The sequence below is a fragment of the Geospiza fortis genome, unplaced genomic scaffold, assembly GCF_000277835.1.
Source record: "Geospiza fortis unplaced genomic scaffold, GeoFor_1.0 scaffold99, whole genome shotgun sequence".
NCBI classification, from domain to species: domain Eukaryota; kingdom Metazoa; phylum Chordata; class Aves; order Passeriformes; family Thraupidae; genus Geospiza; species Geospiza fortis.
The window spans coordinates 194,304-210,473 of NW_005054521.1; the positions used below are offsets into that span (position 1 = coordinate 194,304).

Consider the following 16,170-nt stretch of genomic DNA (forward strand, 5'->3'; position numbering starts at 1 on the left):
CGGCACTGACATGGCGGCCGCTTGTCCCCTCAGAGACCAAGGTGTACGTGGGCAACCTGGGCACGGGCGCCGGCAAAGGCGAGCTGGAGAGAGCCTTTAGCTACTATGGACCGCTGAGAACCGTGTGGATCGCCAGGAACCCGCCGGGGTTCGCCTTCGTGGAGTTCGAAGACCCCCGGGATGCTGAAGATGCTGTGCTGGGCCTCGATGGGAAGTACGTGCATGTTTGGGACTCCTTTGAGAGCCGCAGCCCTCGATCTCCCTACGTAACACCAGTCAGGGATTTCTCATGTTCGTTGTTTGAGCGCATCAGAAGAAAATATTACTTTCGTTAATATCTGCTGTGTCCTGCAGGATAATATGCGGCTCCAGGGTCAGAGTGGAAGTATCCACAGGGATGCCGCGCCGCTCCCGCTACGACCGGCCCCCAGCCCGGCGCCCCTTCGACCCCAACGACAGATGCTACGAGTGTGGTGAGAAAGGCCACTATGCCTATGACTGTCACCGCTATAGCCGGCGAAGGAGGAGCAGGTAGGTGCGGGGTCGGGGCGGCCGCGTTGCTTCGCCAGCTCGCTTTTGTGTAGTTCTTGTTAGCAAAGAACACGATGTTACACCAGTTTTAACTCTAACTGTCGTAAGTCAACAGGTGTATATCACAATTTTTTTTTTGCTAATACATATAAAATGTTACTATTTTAATAATCAACCTGGTCAAAACCTTTCAGGTTTCTTCGTTTGAGTCAGTCGCCTTGATTCAGAATGTCACGAGCCTTAAGATTTCATGCTGAGGCGCCTTGCAAATCCGACACTTAAGATCCTCCTAGACCTTGAGGTGATCAGCATAAGAGGCCAGATCCCCTCGAGCCATCTACACGTAGCTTCACCTTATTCTTTAAGGGCAGAAAATTTGAGACGGTGACCGCCGTAACAGTAAATTTGGCTTTCAATTGGGGCCCCCCTCCGGTTTAGAAAGAGGAACACCAGATTGACCACATTCCCACCTAGAAAAATCTTCTTGCGTCAATCAAGCCTCACCCTGGCTCATTGGGCTGTCAGTTTGATCGTCGTTAGATTGAAGAGAACACCTACCTAGATGCAGCGCTCGCCTATAGATACTTCTAGATCGTCTAGATCTGCTAGACCTTGGGCCAAAGAGGGTCGACCTGCAAACTTGCAAGGTTTATTTTAAATACGCATTACAGTGTTTTCTATTCTAATGTAATTCTGCAATGTAATTCAGCTTTTAACATTTTTCTAGGTAGTAAAAATGCTCAAGACAAGTAGGCCCAGACATTTTTCCAACTGACAGATGCTAGTTCTTTAGTTGTCTGAAAAAAGTTTTGACTTCAGCAGGGCCTCACACGTGCGGGTTGCTGCAGCAGTCTGCTGATACCTGTTTTTTCTAACCTAAACCCAGGTCCCGGTCTAGATCCCGCTCGAGGTCCCGAGGGAGAAGGTATTCCCGGTCACGCAGCCGCAGCCGTGGTAGGAGGTGTGTCTGAGTTTGTCCTTTATTCCTGTTGCCTTCTTTTGCCTAGAAAAAGCTACACTTGAGCAACTCTTGGAATTGCTTTCTTTGCAGGTCCAGGTCAGCTTCCTATCGTAGGTCCAGGTCCGTGTCTCCTCGTAGGTCCAGGTCCGTGTCTCCCCGTCGGTCCCGGTCGGGTTCCTTGAAGAGATCAAGGTAATTAGTCCTAATTTTTACTGTGTGATTTTTTTTTTGATATTTTCTTGTTTTAATTAGATTCCAAAAGGTACTGGATAGCAGGTTTCAAAAGATGCTGACCTCTAAAAGTCAGCATGCTTTTAAAAGTTTCTGATAACCTTAGTTAAATTTGCAGGAGTGCTAATGAGTTTTGAGACCTTGCCTTGAGACAGTGGCATCTCCCATTGTTGAATTTCTTTGTCTAAAATGTCTAATGGTCATGTAGGTCTATGATCATGTAGGTCTTACGTTCACATGTGGACATTAATTTATATTGTGCTGTAATTGTCATCACTTCTTCTTGAGTTTATTTGTTTTTAATTTATCTCAATTTTTAATTTCAGGTCTAGATCCAGATCCAGGTCTAGATCCAGATCTGTTACATGGCCCCGAAGCAGGTATGTGACTATAGGTAGTTGGTAAAAGTTGCTTAGAAATCTCATTAGGTTCTCAAGCAACTGTTAAGGTTTTTTTCTAGGAAAAGATGTGTTTTCCCTCTACTAACCTAGAGGCCTATAGTTTTAAAAAGCAGTGCAGAAGATTGTTCTTCCTCTTTTTATTCTTTTGCACACCACTAACATCTAGGTTACCACAGTCATCAGAAATACTGGTATGATCAGGTTGCATTAACAGCTAACAAATGTAGAATTGATCTCAAAAGTTTCTTTTTCTTTGTGTAGCACACATAGGATTGGGATTCTTCCCATTATTTTTCTGAGAAAGCAGGATGCTCCTCTAGTAGTGTGTTAATGTTTTATTGTCTGCAACCAGGCAAATCTTGAAGGGCTTGCTGGTGTCCTGAGTGTTACAGCTGCAGTTCTAGCTCTGTTAAATATCAGTGTCAATCTGCAGGAGCTGATTTTGATTTGAGATAAACACCTGTCAGAATTATTTTGTACCAATAAACTTGTCACAGGAGCAACAGTCAGATTCTAAAGGAACACAGGATGTTATTTGTTCCCTTAAGCTTCACTTGATAGTAAGTAAGAGCAGCCTGTGCTTCATGGAGCCTTGTCCTGGCAGCAGGGCTGACTGCGTGTCCTAGACAAGAGCAAGAGTAAATGGAAATTCTGCTCTGGATATGAAATTGCTTATGGCCCAGCCTATCCCTGTGCCTGCTGTCCTGGTTTTAATGGCTGCTCTTGGAAACAAGGAATAGTCAACCATAAAGAAACACAGGAAAATAGAGGATAGCATCAGCTAAAGGGAGCAGGTGGAAAAGCCCACAGGTGAAGGTGGCATTTTCTGAGAATGGACAGCAAGCAATGATGGGAGTTTTAAGGGAAAGGAGAGATGAAGACCAGATCATTATGGCTTAGTTAAGAGCAGAAACTCACACAAATAGTCCAGAAGCTGGTAAAGAGAGAAGGTGGTTGGCCAAGGCAGTAGAGCAGTGCTTTTCTTTGGCTGGGTACACCTGTGGCTAAACCATGTTGAATCTTAGTACTGTTGTTCCAACATGACTTAATCATGGCTTACCACTGTTCACTGTCAGTGATGAGCCAGAAACAGCCACAGTCAGCAGACTCTCTAAGAGAAAAACATCTTGACTTTACCACCATAGTTTCCTCTTTCTGGTACCATGCTGGATTTCTGCAGGGTTAAGGATACTTGTAGTGACACTTCTGGACTGTTGTGTGACACTTTGCATTGTAAGTAGGGATTAAGTGACTGAGGCATAGGAAGTTACAGATGTGCAGCTAGCCAGAAGTGGCAGAAGAATTGTGCTCGTGTAATTGTAAGATTATTTCTTTACAGAAGAGCCCAAGGAATGAATTGCACCCAGAGACAGACTCTGGGTTCATGAGGGAGACCCAACTAAATGAGTACATGGCATTTGTTGGTTTGACAGTGTCACAATGCACATCTGGAAATTGTTGTGGAAAGCCTTGGATGTGGAATGCAGAACATTTCTTGGGGGACCTCAAAATTTCTGTGAGGCTTTCAGGCAGTATTAGTGTCCTGTGGTGCAGCAGCCTCAAAGGTGGACATTTTCCACCTTTTATTCATAAGGATTAAGTTCAAACATTTAAAAAAATACTTGACATAAGTGGATATATTAGATGATAGTGGATATATTAGATCTTCTTCACAGAGAAGATGCTTCTAGGAATGAGCTGTCTGCAACTTCAGTGGCAGATGTTGCTCAAGTCTAATAAAACCTGCAAGTTTAGAGCATGGCTTTTTATTAGCTCTCTGAAAATACTGGTCAGGATTTGGGTTGTTCCTGTGTTCCTCCCACCTGCATCAGCAAACACTGGTCATCAGCTAGGGACCAAAGTACAGAGCAACATGCAGCATCCATGTAAAAAGACTTCTTTGGAAACTTAGCAGGCAAAACCCTGGAAACTTGCAGGATTCTGTGTACTCAGCATGACAGTGATCACCCACTGAGTGTGAATCCTGCTGTCCCAAACATGGGAACCTGCATGTTCTGTTTCCCTGCTGAGCTGTGTTTTTTCTTGCAGGTCTAGGTCTCATGGCAGATCAAAGTCTGCCTCGCCAGCTAAGAGGTGAGCACACACACATAACAGCCTGCAGTAGCATCTCAAATTTAGGTTTGCATGATTAACAGAGCCTGGTCCTTTAGAAAAATATCCCCCTAACATGGGTCCCCAGCTAATCTCTTTGTGTAATGACAGAAATAACAGCATTTCCTCTGCAGCTCTTTGGAGTGTGTTCCTTACCTGTCTCTGTGTTTTCATTAACTCTTGGTAGTTTCCGACACAGTACTAATTTTTTGTGCCTTTGTGCTCAGTTCTGTTACATTTTTCTATCCATCAGATAAAGACCTTGAGCTCTGTTAATGCTTTTCATAAAACAGCAGTCTGGTGATGTTGCTTTTCTCAAAGCCTCACCTTAGTACCACCCCTTGTTTTTCTGTTTGTCTGCTGAAGAAAGTTAAATGGAGATGCTTAAAATGCATCTCCATTCTAAATAAATGGAGAATCCCTGTCAGAGTAAAAGTTGATCTGGAAACTACCATTGGAAAGACCTGGCTAGATTCCTATAATTTGCTTTCTGGTAGGGTGGGGGTTTTTTGAACATAAAAGTTGTTTTGACATTGAAGCTGCATTGGTGCTGTTCTGTTTTGGCAGCCGGTCCAAGTCCCGGTCACCGTCTCCAAAGAGAAGGTACGTTGGTCTCCTACCAATAGCATAGACTCCATAGAGCTGGCATTTTAGTGTCTGCACTCATCTCTGCTGAGGAGTTTGATGCTTGTAGGAAAGTACTGGAAAGGTATTTTGCTGAGATCTCTTTCACAGCAATAATGTTGTGGTTATGGCTTTCTGTATGGTAATATCTATATGTGGTGATAAATGCTCAGGGTTATGTAGCAGCATCTTGTTGTCTGCTCCCCTGTTCCTTTTGGTTCACATCAGAGACTGATGAGCTTAAAGGATAGGATAAATGTAGGAAATCAGCTTTCAGTCTCATTTAAAGCTGCATTGACATTGGGGAAGGTAGAGTGGAGTAACCTGGCACAGCAGTCAGGAATGGAAGATCAGGCCTGTTATGTTCACTGCTGTTAGATTATATTTTTCTTTCGCTGTAAGTTAGTAAATAGTTTTCTCTCTCTGTGTATATGCACAGAGTAATGTGTAGAATATGTGGAGTGACAGAATCAGCAGATTTTTTTTCCTAATTATAATTCTTTAATAGTTCATTTTTACAACTTCAGTGTCAAACAATTACAAGGGCATGAAAAAGCGCTCATAAATGCTGAGTGAACACCATGATAGGTTTTGACAAGCTGCTGTATCAGAACAGTGAAGAAGTATCTTCCTCCTTTGGAAGTCACTATAAGTAATACCCTTAGGATGGCCTTACAGTGATCTCATTTTAAAAATAACAGTAAAGAAAAAAGTGTTATCTCCTGATCATCAGCCCGTCAACTTTTGTCAGTAGTGATTGGTTATTTTATTTAACAAGAGCTTAAAGAGAGCAAGAGTCTGGGTATACTCCTGTTGCTTTTTCCTGTATTTGTGATTCCTAAGCAACTACTGAAATGTTAATTGTGGATTGTTTTCCTTTCAGCCGTTCACCATCAGGAAGCCCTCAACGAAGTGCAAGTCCTGAAAGAATGGATTAAAGTTATGAAGTTAATCTTTTAGGAAGAAAGTTATTTTGCTTACTTTATTATAAGGGATTTTGTGGTGTCTTTGTAAATGTAAGAATGTAGATAGAAGAGTATATCAACTAAAATTTGGCATGATCTGGGTCTTCTGAGTTAGTCACACCAATAGACTAGCACAGGTCTCTTTTTATTGTATGAATTAACTTCCTGTGATATGAAAATGTGGGACTTTTTTATTGGCACATTGAAATAAAATGTGTATTTTTAACTAAAACTTCTCTGTAGTAACCCTGCTGCTTCTGTTAACGTTTGGGTAATTTTAGCTGTGTGCCATGTAACATGGATGAAAAATGTCTAAAATGGGAACCACTAGTCCCAGCTGGTGTCTTCTCAAGGTAGTCACTTTTCACACCTACTGTTGAATGGTCTTTGGTGAAAGGATCACTTCCTGTTCTCCTTGAAATGGAATTTAAATACCATCTCTATCTGCAGATGGATAAAAAGTTGCATATGCCCTTTGCATTTCTTGATACGTAGTGGGCATTCATTTTTCTGCCTGATCTGCTTATTCTGCAAAGCTCATTCTCTGGTGTTGGACTGTTGATACCAGATGCCTCAAAAATCTAAGGATAAACCTTCCTCCAAAACACATCTTTTAAACAAATAACATCTGCAGAAACCTTTAGCGGTAATAGAGATTACTAATAACTTGACAATTGCTACTTTCACTTGTTGCATATTTTAGTTCTTTGGGCTATTGATGTAAAGAAAACCTTTTAAAATACATCGAGGCATGTTTTCCTTTTTTGAGGGAAGATCCTTAAAATTAAAGATTATCAGCTGCCCTCAGGAGTTCTAACCTGCTTCACAGAAACTGGTATGGGTTGTCAAGCAGCCCTTATCCTGGAGGTGGTTTTGTTGAATGATCCCAGTTTCTTACAGCAAATACACAAACTGCAGGAGTCATTATTTGTGTATAGGTGTGTCAAATTGTCCTCATTCTGTATGAAGGAATTGCATGATAAAGCACTTCAACACCGATCATAGCAAGGGACTGGCAACAATGTTGGACTGTGAACAAAAACCTGGTAGGCAGAGGGGTGAAAAGCATCTTTTCTTTTTGTTGGGATTGGCTATCTAGCAGAAATAAAGGCCAGTTTCAGCAGCAAGTAAGCACTGAAATGGAAAGCCAGGCCCGTTTGGGCTTCCAGTGAGCTCTATCAGCAGTTTGGTTCTACTGTGTAAACCACAGCAGAACAGCTTAAATCAAGTTACAAGATGATTTTGTTACACGTGGGGTAACACGTGGTTTTCAAGAAACAGATTTCCTGCTAATGACTGCATGGAGCTTTTCTGGGGGATGAGTCAACAGTCCAGATCCTGAAGGTGCTGTTCTGCTGCAGCATCCTCTGGCCTTTATTCCTGGTCCTCACTGTGCCTGGATCCTCTCTGGGGCTCACCATGGCCATTGGTGTTCCAGGTGGATTCTGGCCATACTCACCAATGGCAGAGCTGACACAAATGTTACCCTGCAGTGATTTAGCCCAAATGCCTGAAGCCTGTGATACGTGTTTGGAATATTTTACTGGTTGTGCATTGTGTACCTGGTGAGAGGCACACGTACGCCACTGCTCTGGAATTTCATCACCTTTTCTCTTCTGTACTCTCAAGGCAAACCTGCTCCACAATAAACCTGCAGACTGACACGACAGCTCTACTGGTACCTGTTTTTCAGTACCTAGAGACACTGAAAGACTGAGCAGAAGAGCCTGGGATCTCTCTGGCGGGGCTGGGGTTCCTCTAAACCTACACATGAGAACCTGAGCAAGGAGTGGGGCTGTGCTGGTGCGGGCAGCCACTCTAAAGGACAGCCAGCACTTTGTAAGGTGCAGAAGGGGAGCTGTGACAAAGATGGTATCTGTGCTTTTGTGCAGCTGTGCTGTCCAAAATTGAGGTCTGGCCTGAGTTTGGAAGGATTTCACCACAAATTCCATGCAGTGTTTGTGAGCAGTTGGAAAAGATGCCCTGACACGGGAGCATTGGACTGGTGCTGCTGTGACCCTGTGCCTCTGGGCAGGATGTGCAGATTCCACACAGGCTGGCTGGGGGTGGGGGGCAAGGGAAGTATATCTGAGGTCTCCAGTGTGGTGGGCAAACCCCACTCAGGGAAAATGGGGTTCCCCTGGTTTCCAACCTGGTGTTCCCTGTTGGTGGGCTTTCTTCTGCAAGGGATACCAGCCCTCACAGACAATGTGACCTGTGCAGGGCAGGAGAGTAGCAGGCCACCATCTTTCCTCTTCGGTATCAGGGTGGCAGAACTGACTGTGACAGGGCTGCCACATTTGCAAGCCCAATGGCCAGGCACTTCCCTTGGAGGCAAGGGCCATACTGCATCTCTGCAGCTGAGGAAGCATGGTGAAGTGCTGCAGGCCCTGGGCACAGCAGCATGGTAGGAGAAGGTGGGACACAGTGCCTAATCCAAGGACTGTCTGCCTGTTTCCCTGGGAAGTAGGCTATCAGCTCCCTAATAAGACACTCCTGTCATCCCCTGGCTTGTGCCAATTTTTCTGAACCCTCAGAAACATGGAGGTTTTCATCACATAGTTCCCTGATAAAAGATTTTGGAGATTTCATGTGGAAACACAGTGTTAGATTTCTCCTGCATTTGTATATTCAGGACTAAATGGGTGTGGCCACTTCAGCAACCAAGACAGAGCATAGGAGTTTAACCAGAGCATCCAGGGCAGCCAGCTGGGATAATCCCAGCACACTGTCCTCCTTAAAGCTATCCTGCATGAGCACTGCGCACCACTTGGAAAGAGCACTTTGATGGAAGGAGCAGATGTTGTAACAAACAACCACAACTGCATCAGCCTTCCCACATGCTCCACTTGAATATTACTAGATATTCCCCTGCTGTAGTTGGAGCTGTGATGTCATGCCCCTAAAGGTGTTTTCAGTGCATTTTTATTGCAAAACAAAACCCAATGCCCAGAGTGAGAGGCTGGACAGAGTGTGAGACTTTAGCACAGACCAGACAGCAGCAGAGGTGGTGACAGGAGCTAAAGCCAGCAGAAACCACATGTGAAAACCACAGAGGAGGATAAATGCTCCCAGATCAGATGTATCACCCAGGATAGTTGGAAAGCTCTGTTTGGCATCTGGCAGGATTTATGGCTCAGCTGCTGGAGGCACTTACCCCTCTTACTGCTGGGAGTCAGCAGCCCTTCTCCTCAAGCAGTGTTGAACACGAGCCATGTGGTGTGGTTGTATTCCTCACCCGGATGGAGCAAGGCATTGGGGAAATGAGGCTGGGGAGAAGCAGCAGCACATCAGTGACTGTGAACACATTCCATGGGACCAGCAAGCATGGCTGCATCCCTCTGTTCTTCCCAAGGCATATTCCCACATCTCCCCCCAGCCATCTCCAGCAGCAGTGTGTAACCACCCACCACTGCCAGCAGGCTGAGTGGGTGAGTCCCACCGCTGGTTGAATCCAGGCCGTGAGGAATGACTCAGATATGAAGGATGTGGCAAGGCCCCAGTGGGGCCATCTGCTCATGACCCCACACCTTTAGGAAGCTGGGCTGCACAGGACCAGTCTCTGCTGCACTGACTGACCCCTGTCTAAAGCCTCTGTGACCTGTGCCTGCCTCACTTCTGGTGTTTGCAGTGGCCCCTTGACAAGCAGACTCTGTTCCTACATTTAGGGCCCCAGAGAAACGGAGGGTGGTGGGGGTATGTCCCCTGCCACAGGACCCAGGTAACCCGTGCGAGGGGAATGGGCAGCTCACCTTGTTAACAGCATCGGGCCAGTTCTGGGTTTCCAGGCAGAAAGCCGAGTGCTTGGGGTACGTGGCACCACCTTTGCCCTTCAGGGAGCCATCCAGGAAGTTCCCAGTGTAAAACTGGATGCCAGGCTGGGTGGTGTGAACCTCCATGGTCCTGCCAGTAGGCGGGTGGAAAACCCTGCGGAGATGCCAGTGGAGGATGACACGAGACTGGCTGAATGGGCACTCCCTGGCTCCAGGGATGGGGACTCCTGCCAAGGTCCCAGCCTACCTGGCCACAAGGCGTCGATCCTGCCCCTGGTGCAGGCAGAAGTTGTGGTCAAAGCCATCCAGGTGAAACTTCTGCAAGTGCTTGCCCAGCTCCACAGGCTGCCGGAGATCAAATCCAGTGCCCGGCACGGCGGCCACCTCCCCTAAGCAAGGGGAACAGCAGGCTCAGCCACTCAGCCACATGCCAGCAAAGCCTACCTTGTCCCCCAGCATAGCTGGCAGCTCCTGGGGACACTGCTGTACTTAGCAGGGACAAAGCACAGCCAAGGAGCAAGAAAACACATGAGAGTTTGTATATGTACAAACCCAGCATTTCCTCCCTTGTCCTTGTTAACACTGCTGTGGGCATACAGTGTCCTCTGATAAAGCAGCACAAACAACCCCAGGACACACTAAGCACACTGCAAAATAGTCACCCCAACCCAAAGGTGAGGGGTTTTGCATGGAGGGCAGAATAAACGCCTTGAAAAAAAAATGAAACTGTTCCAATTCAGGCACTTACATAAAATACAGCAGGTATTGCACACAAGGGGTCTGTCTTTAATAATTGCATAAATCTTATTTTCACCCCAAGACTAAGACTACCCACACAAGAAGGAACTGCAAAAGGCAGGGGTAGCAAGCTGGCCGCAACTAAGATGCGAAACACCTCCACGGTGAAAGCAGCAGGGAGAAGTGGGGCACTGGATTGGGTATAGCCTTAAGCTCTTCCTCTATTTGTCCACAAGCATGGCACACCAAGCTGAGCAGAAGCCACCTGGACCAAAGAATCCACTCCTCCAGGTGCCACAAGGAGCTTGTCTCCTGGATGGACCCACAAAATAGCCTCACATCCCATGTGCCTCTGGCCCCATTTCCAGCTGCTCCTGCCTGCTCCCTGGGGCGGGTGTTGGACCTGGTTACCAGCACCTGGCTCGGCCCACCCTGCTCATGTGCAGTGGGACTGCACCCAAAGGTGAGGGCCCCACTGTGCCTGGGGTCCTCTGGCTGCTGGTGTGCCCCCCTTGCCAGGCAGTGCTGCTCCCCACACCCACCAACATTGCTCAGAAAGATCACTGCCACCTGGTGCCACAAGTGCTGCACCACCTACCAGTAGGGATCTGGATGTCATCCACAGGCAGGTAGGAATCTGCTTCAATGGAGATCTCGTGGTCATAGACATCCCGGGAGCCCTGCAGGAGGATGGGAAATGCTGGGATTCCTGTTCAAGCAGCCCTAAGCACAGTTGTGAAGTGACAGTCCACCGTGGTGTCCCAGCTGAGCTGGTAGTGCCTGGAGCACCTCCTGGCCCTCACTCCATCTTGACCTTGGGCACAGGACAAAGGTACTAGCCCGGGCAAAAACCTTCACGGGCCCTAGGAGCTGTAAATCTCACAGGGATGAGGTCATCAGTCTGTACTTGTACCTCACTGAGGGCTACCACCCTGCAGATTGACAAGCCAAAACATGCTGGGTAATGAGCACACAGCAGCAGGGAGAAGGGGAAGGAAGCAAGCAAGGGGAAATGCAACCCATCCTCCTGTCTCATCTGCACTGTTGCAGGGGTGTGCTCCTCCTCCTCTTCCACAGCCTCAGGAATGCTGGCAGGGAACCTGCTGGGCTGGAAGGGGAGCAGGCTCAAAGCTGAGCCTTCAGGTCACTATCTAATCTGAGCAGCAATTTCGTGCCCAAAGGTCTCCTGTTCCTGTGGAACATGCCTGAGTTGCACAGTGCAAGTGTTGGTATTTACTGCACCCCTGGGAGCGCCAGCACCAACAACTGCACAGCCATTCTCAGGGCAGCAGCCTGAGCATGGCTCCTGCTCAGAGGGGCTGAGTTGTCTCTCACAAACACTTTTAAGGGCCTTTGTCTCACACCCAAGTGTGACTGTGCTGTATTATCCTATGGCTCTGCCCAGCAACACTTTATTTCTCAGATCCTTTTCCTCCAAGCCCAGTTACAAACTGAGAGATTAAAACACAGCTGCAATTCACTTGTATGGTTGACATGACCCTGTACAGGTGTGTGTGAGCCCTCTGCACCCTGCTGCAACCTTGCTAGTCTGCAATCCTGGCTATCTCACACCCCCTCTCTTGATGTTTCTTCTGCCCATTTTGACCTGGGTATTTTGGTGCTGCCACTCCAGGCCCTGATTTCAACCTGCATCAACCTCTCAGAAATGCCAACAGAATACAACTAAGAAATGTCAGGCCACCACTAGGGCATGCCAGCTCTGCACCTCCTCATTAGTCTTCCCAAGGGACGAGGAGAGAGCAAAATTCCCCAGTTACACACAAAAGGAGAACCAACATGCTCAGCTGGATACCTCTGTTCAAGAAGCCCTGAGACCAATGTGTCCTCAGCTGAGATCTACGTGATTCAGTCCTGTTCCTGCATGCAGCCTATGATGCACAGAGAGAACCTTCATTGTTGTGTCCCCAAAATCATGATGTGTCCCCAGACCAGCACGTTGGTGCCAGTGACCATCCCACAGGTCCCCAGGCTTTCTTCCCCGGCACAGTGTGTCTCCACGGGGCCCATCTCCCCACACTTACCTGCCCTGCCAGGTTGAAGTAGGAGTGGTTTGTCAGGCTGATGGGAGTTGTCTTGCTGGTCTGGGCCTGGTAGTTGATGGCCAGCTCCCTGCCACTAAGGGTGTAGGTGACCCAGACTTTCAGGTCACCAGGGTAGCCTTCCTCGCCGTCGGGGCTGAGCCGGAAGAAGCGGACGCCATTCGGGAGCACCTCGGCGCTCCAGAGAACCTGCACGGAGCATGGCCTTGGTGGGACAGGAATGGGAGAACAGCACCCTTCCCTCCTGCCCCAGGCTGGGCTAGAAACACAGACAAAAGGCACACAAGGGATGTTGCACCGAAACAAAGGCTTTTTCAATCACCTTTCCAAAGAAAACACAAGCACCTGGTCAGCCAGGACCACCAGCAGGGAACAAGCTTTCCACTGAGCAGCCAAACAAAGGAGGCAATTTGGCAGTCTGAGGGGGTCTGTTCCAGCCTGTGTTATGCCATGCCTGAGAGTCCACATATTTGATTTTTGCCCTGCAGCTGGACTTATCCCCCTTTCTATGGATTTTCTCATGTGCAACACCACTTCAACAAGCTGACGCCCAGGCACTGGCACTAGGACAGGGTAAGAACACACTGGGGGCGCCTGCCCAGGGGCTGGGGTTGGGTTAAACGGTACCAGATATGCTGTCAGGCACATCCAGAGAGCTGGGACCTCTCCGGTTCTTGTCCCTGCCAGCGGCCAGCACCAGTGCTCAGCTTGGAGCCAAACATGCTGGCAAGGGAAGCAAGCCAGCACACTGTACACAGTTGCCCAGACAGCCTGTTTGGCCCTGGCCATGGGCCTCATGCTGGGAGGATGGATGTGCAACAAGAGGCTCATTTAAGAGAGCTTCAGAAGCTTCACATTTCCCTGAGGAATAGTTACTGTCTAATCAAAGGGGACAGATTTAGGAACAGGGGCCAGCTCAATGCTGTTGAGTTGATCCCTCTCGTGTCCTACACAGAGATCACCAACATGGCACATGGTCAAAAGCCAGCATTTTCACCAAACACAGAACCTGAGGGTGACAAATACACCTGGCTGCAGAGTAGGCCCTCCTACACAGCGTGCAGTTTGACTGCAGCTCCCATGGCTACAGTAAGGATGCTGCGGGTTTTCAGTACGAGTTTCTATTTAAATCCTTTGAAAAAAAGCGATTAAAGTCCAGGAAATGTACAGGTATCACTATTTTTTCTCTAAGATAAGAGAGTTATTTTCAAAAATCCCCCAGCAGTGTGGTCACACACTGCAGCCCTGTAAGTGCAGCGGCAAGATGCTCTCATTAGACCACACGCTGACCGCAGCACTGATGTCTGCAAAATCAGGAAAAGCTCAGAAGATGACCAAAATAATCACAGCCAAATGCCAGTATGTGGTCTTTGTTAGGATTGACCAGTTAGGGCTCACTCTCTCTGAACAGTGACCGTTTCCTGGCTGGAGGGGGTCTTGGGCAGGTGTCCAAGCATGCCCTGTGGGCCAGAGGACACAAAGCTCCAGCTGGGAGATGTCACTACCTTGTCCCCAGCAAGCTGGTGAGACTTCAGCAAGCAAGCAAGGTGAAGAAGCAGAAGAAGAGACCACATCCCCTGCCTACAGAAGACAGCCTGGAAGCCCTGGGTGTGAGGAAATGCATGCTTTCAGCTGCAGATCACACGTGGCAGGGTGTATAAAGAAACTTTAAACCAACCAAACTGTCCTCTTTGGGGGTACAACAGCCAAGCTATCCCCAGTACTCCCTTTTTTCTAAGGCTGCTGAGGAGCATTTCATCCCAACCTGATGCCAGTTCACACTGTGATTTTTTTTCAGGCACCCTGGCTTTTTTCCCATCAACCTGGATTCCTTTCACCAAAAAAATCCCATTAACCCCATGAAAGCAGTTGCACCAGCACATTCATGTGCTCTTTGGGGGAAATGGTGGATCAGCTACTTGGTGGTTACAAATGCATTTGATCCAACAAAACCCAAGGCTTCAGGAAAGCAGAAACTTCTGAGCCTGCTCTGCAATGGAGCAGGGTTATCAGCAAGGCTTTCAAGAGAAGAGATCCTCCACTGCTCTTACCATCTGTACACAAATACCTGACTTGAGCAGCAGCTCTTGGGAGGACAGCTGAGTGCCCTGGGGCCAGGGAAAGGTTGTTTCATCTCAGGAGGTCATAGGAGAGGGCTGGGAAGGAGAGACAGTGATCCTGGATCCTGGGGCATTTTGCAGGCCTGATCTAATCCCCCTCTGCTGTGAGTCAGAGGGAGAGCCTGGGGGACCTGTTGCAGGATGAAAGCGGCACCAGAGGGGGCAATGCAATGACTGAACCTGCAGCACCACCCTGCTCGCACCTTACCTGGGAGTGCTGTCACAGGCAAACAACGATGATAAGTTTCTGCAAACTCATGTCCTTCTGACTCTGGGAGGAGCTATGGGCAGGTAACAGCTGAGAAACTGCAGGTGGAAATGAGTCTGCATGGACAGACCACTGTTCCCCAGGAAGCTTTCTTTGGGCACTTGCACAACTCCATGATGCACGCCAGGTGGTGCAGCTGGTGCCTGGGGAGCCTCCATTGCTCCTGAGGGTAGGTCCTCACTGCCATGTCCCAGCCTAGGCTGTGCAGGAGCAGCACCTTGACCAGAACAACCCTGTCAGAACTCAGGGGCTCATGAGGCTCAGGGCTGCAGTCACACAGAGGAAGCACAGCAACCCTCTGCTCGGCATCCAAGGATGACATAAGTGAGCCCTGCAAACTCGGGCAAAGACAAGCCAACCCAGCAGCTTGCAGGATCTGTCTCACTTCCCCTTGTTTCTGCACTCACAGCACTTTCTGAGCTGATTAACTCAGTAACCACCAGAAAATGCTACACGGTTCAGGGGTGCAGACATCACACGCTCTTGCCACAACCCCACAGGTTGTATGCTGACAGGACACTGGGATTTTCACCTTGTCAAATCCCTTGGCTCCTCCGTGCAGGCTGTTGGGCCCGTTGTTGATGAACAGCTGATACTCCTTCCCGTCCACACTGAACTTCCCGTTTGCAATCCTGTTGGCAACACGGCCCACGACAGTACCGAAGAACGGGTGCTTCCCCGTGTAACCTGGCCAGAGAAACAGAACCATTGGAACAGGATGGGCAGTCTCCAGGACCTGCCCATCCTGCTTATGGACTCAGTGTCTCTCTCTGCTTCTCTCCAGCGCTAAATAGGTGACTGCAGTTCCAGCGTTTCACAGGACACACAGCTCATTAGTTGTGAGCATCTTTGATTAACGCTGCCTGATGGGATCTTGTATTCTTTGCAGATTTAAAGAAAAGGCCTCTGTCACTGCCAGTTAAGGAATGACGCAGAGCTGCCCCAACAGAGTGGTACACTGCCACCAGTGTCCCTGTTCCACATCCGCCACAGAGCCCAGGAGAGGCAGCAGAAACTGTATCTCCTCAGCCCATGATTGGAGGGGGGGGCGCCTTTCAAGCAGGTCAGGCAGTGTGGCAATAAACCAGTAAGTGCTGGTTAAACTGCCTGATTGTGGGTTTTAAATTTTTTTTTCAAAGAAACGTATTAAGACCCACCTTCTAAAGTGTCAAATCCTAGGACAATATCTGAAAACTGCCCATCCCTGTCTTTTGTCTCCAGAGTGGTGATGATGCACCCAAAAGACAGGATCTCCACTCTCACGCTGTCCGACTGTAAGATGAACTTCTCCACCTCTCCGCCTCCCTCCTCCGGAGGCATCCGCCCGAACGCCTCTCTCCGCACCGTCGTCATCGCTCCCTAAAAGCCGGCCACCGGCACCTCCGG

The 16,170-nt window shown here is 48.3% G+C and overlaps 2 protein-coding genes across 2 annotated transcripts; one reads left to right on the forward strand and one right to left on the reverse strand.

The window, feature by feature from the left end:
* Positions 1–29: 29 nt before the first annotated feature.
* SRSF7 (serine and arginine rich splicing factor 7) lies at positions 30–6,057 on the forward strand (the record flags this gene model as incomplete). Its single annotated transcript, XM_005429093.2, has 8 exons — positions 30–214; positions 355–531; positions 1,418–1,492; positions 1,583–1,684; positions 2,050–2,103; positions 4,174–4,218; positions 4,804–4,839; positions 5,744–6,057. Coding segments are annotated over 8 exons (729 nt in total), but the record flags the coding sequence as incomplete, so codon positions are not given.
* GALM (galactose mutarotase) lies at positions 5,339–16,170 on the reverse strand. The gene is made up of 8 exons (XM_005429076.2): positions 15,942–16,170; positions 15,317–15,471; positions 12,379–12,585; positions 10,935–11,016; positions 9,846–9,987; positions 9,578–9,752; positions 8,983–9,094; positions 5,339–5,781 (listed from the first exon to the last, which is right to left on the reverse strand). Exons 1-7 carry the CDS (start codon positions 16,135–16,137, stop codon positions 9,017–9,019), a joined length of 1,035 nt encoding a protein of 344 aa, XP_005429133.1. The 5' UTR covers positions 16,138–16,170; the 3' UTR covers positions 5,339–5,781; positions 8,983–9,016.

What these genes read in the sequence shown, in the direction of transcription:
- GALM (XM_005429076.2), bottom strand. Translation starts at nt 16,137, where the DNA reads ATGACGACGGTGCGGAGAGAGGCGTTCGGGCGGATGCCTCCGGAGGAG. An exon ending in GAGCCAAGGGATTTGACAAG is followed by an intron (nt 12,586 to 15,316) that starts GTGAAAATCCCA and finishes TGCTCCGTGCAG; the next exon opens with GTTCTCTGGAGCGCCGAGGT. An exon ending in GGCCCGATGCTGTTAACAAG is followed by an intron (nt 9,095 to 9,577) that starts GTGAGCTGCCCA and finishes GCTTCTCCCCAG; the next exon opens with CCTCATTTCCCCAATGCCTT.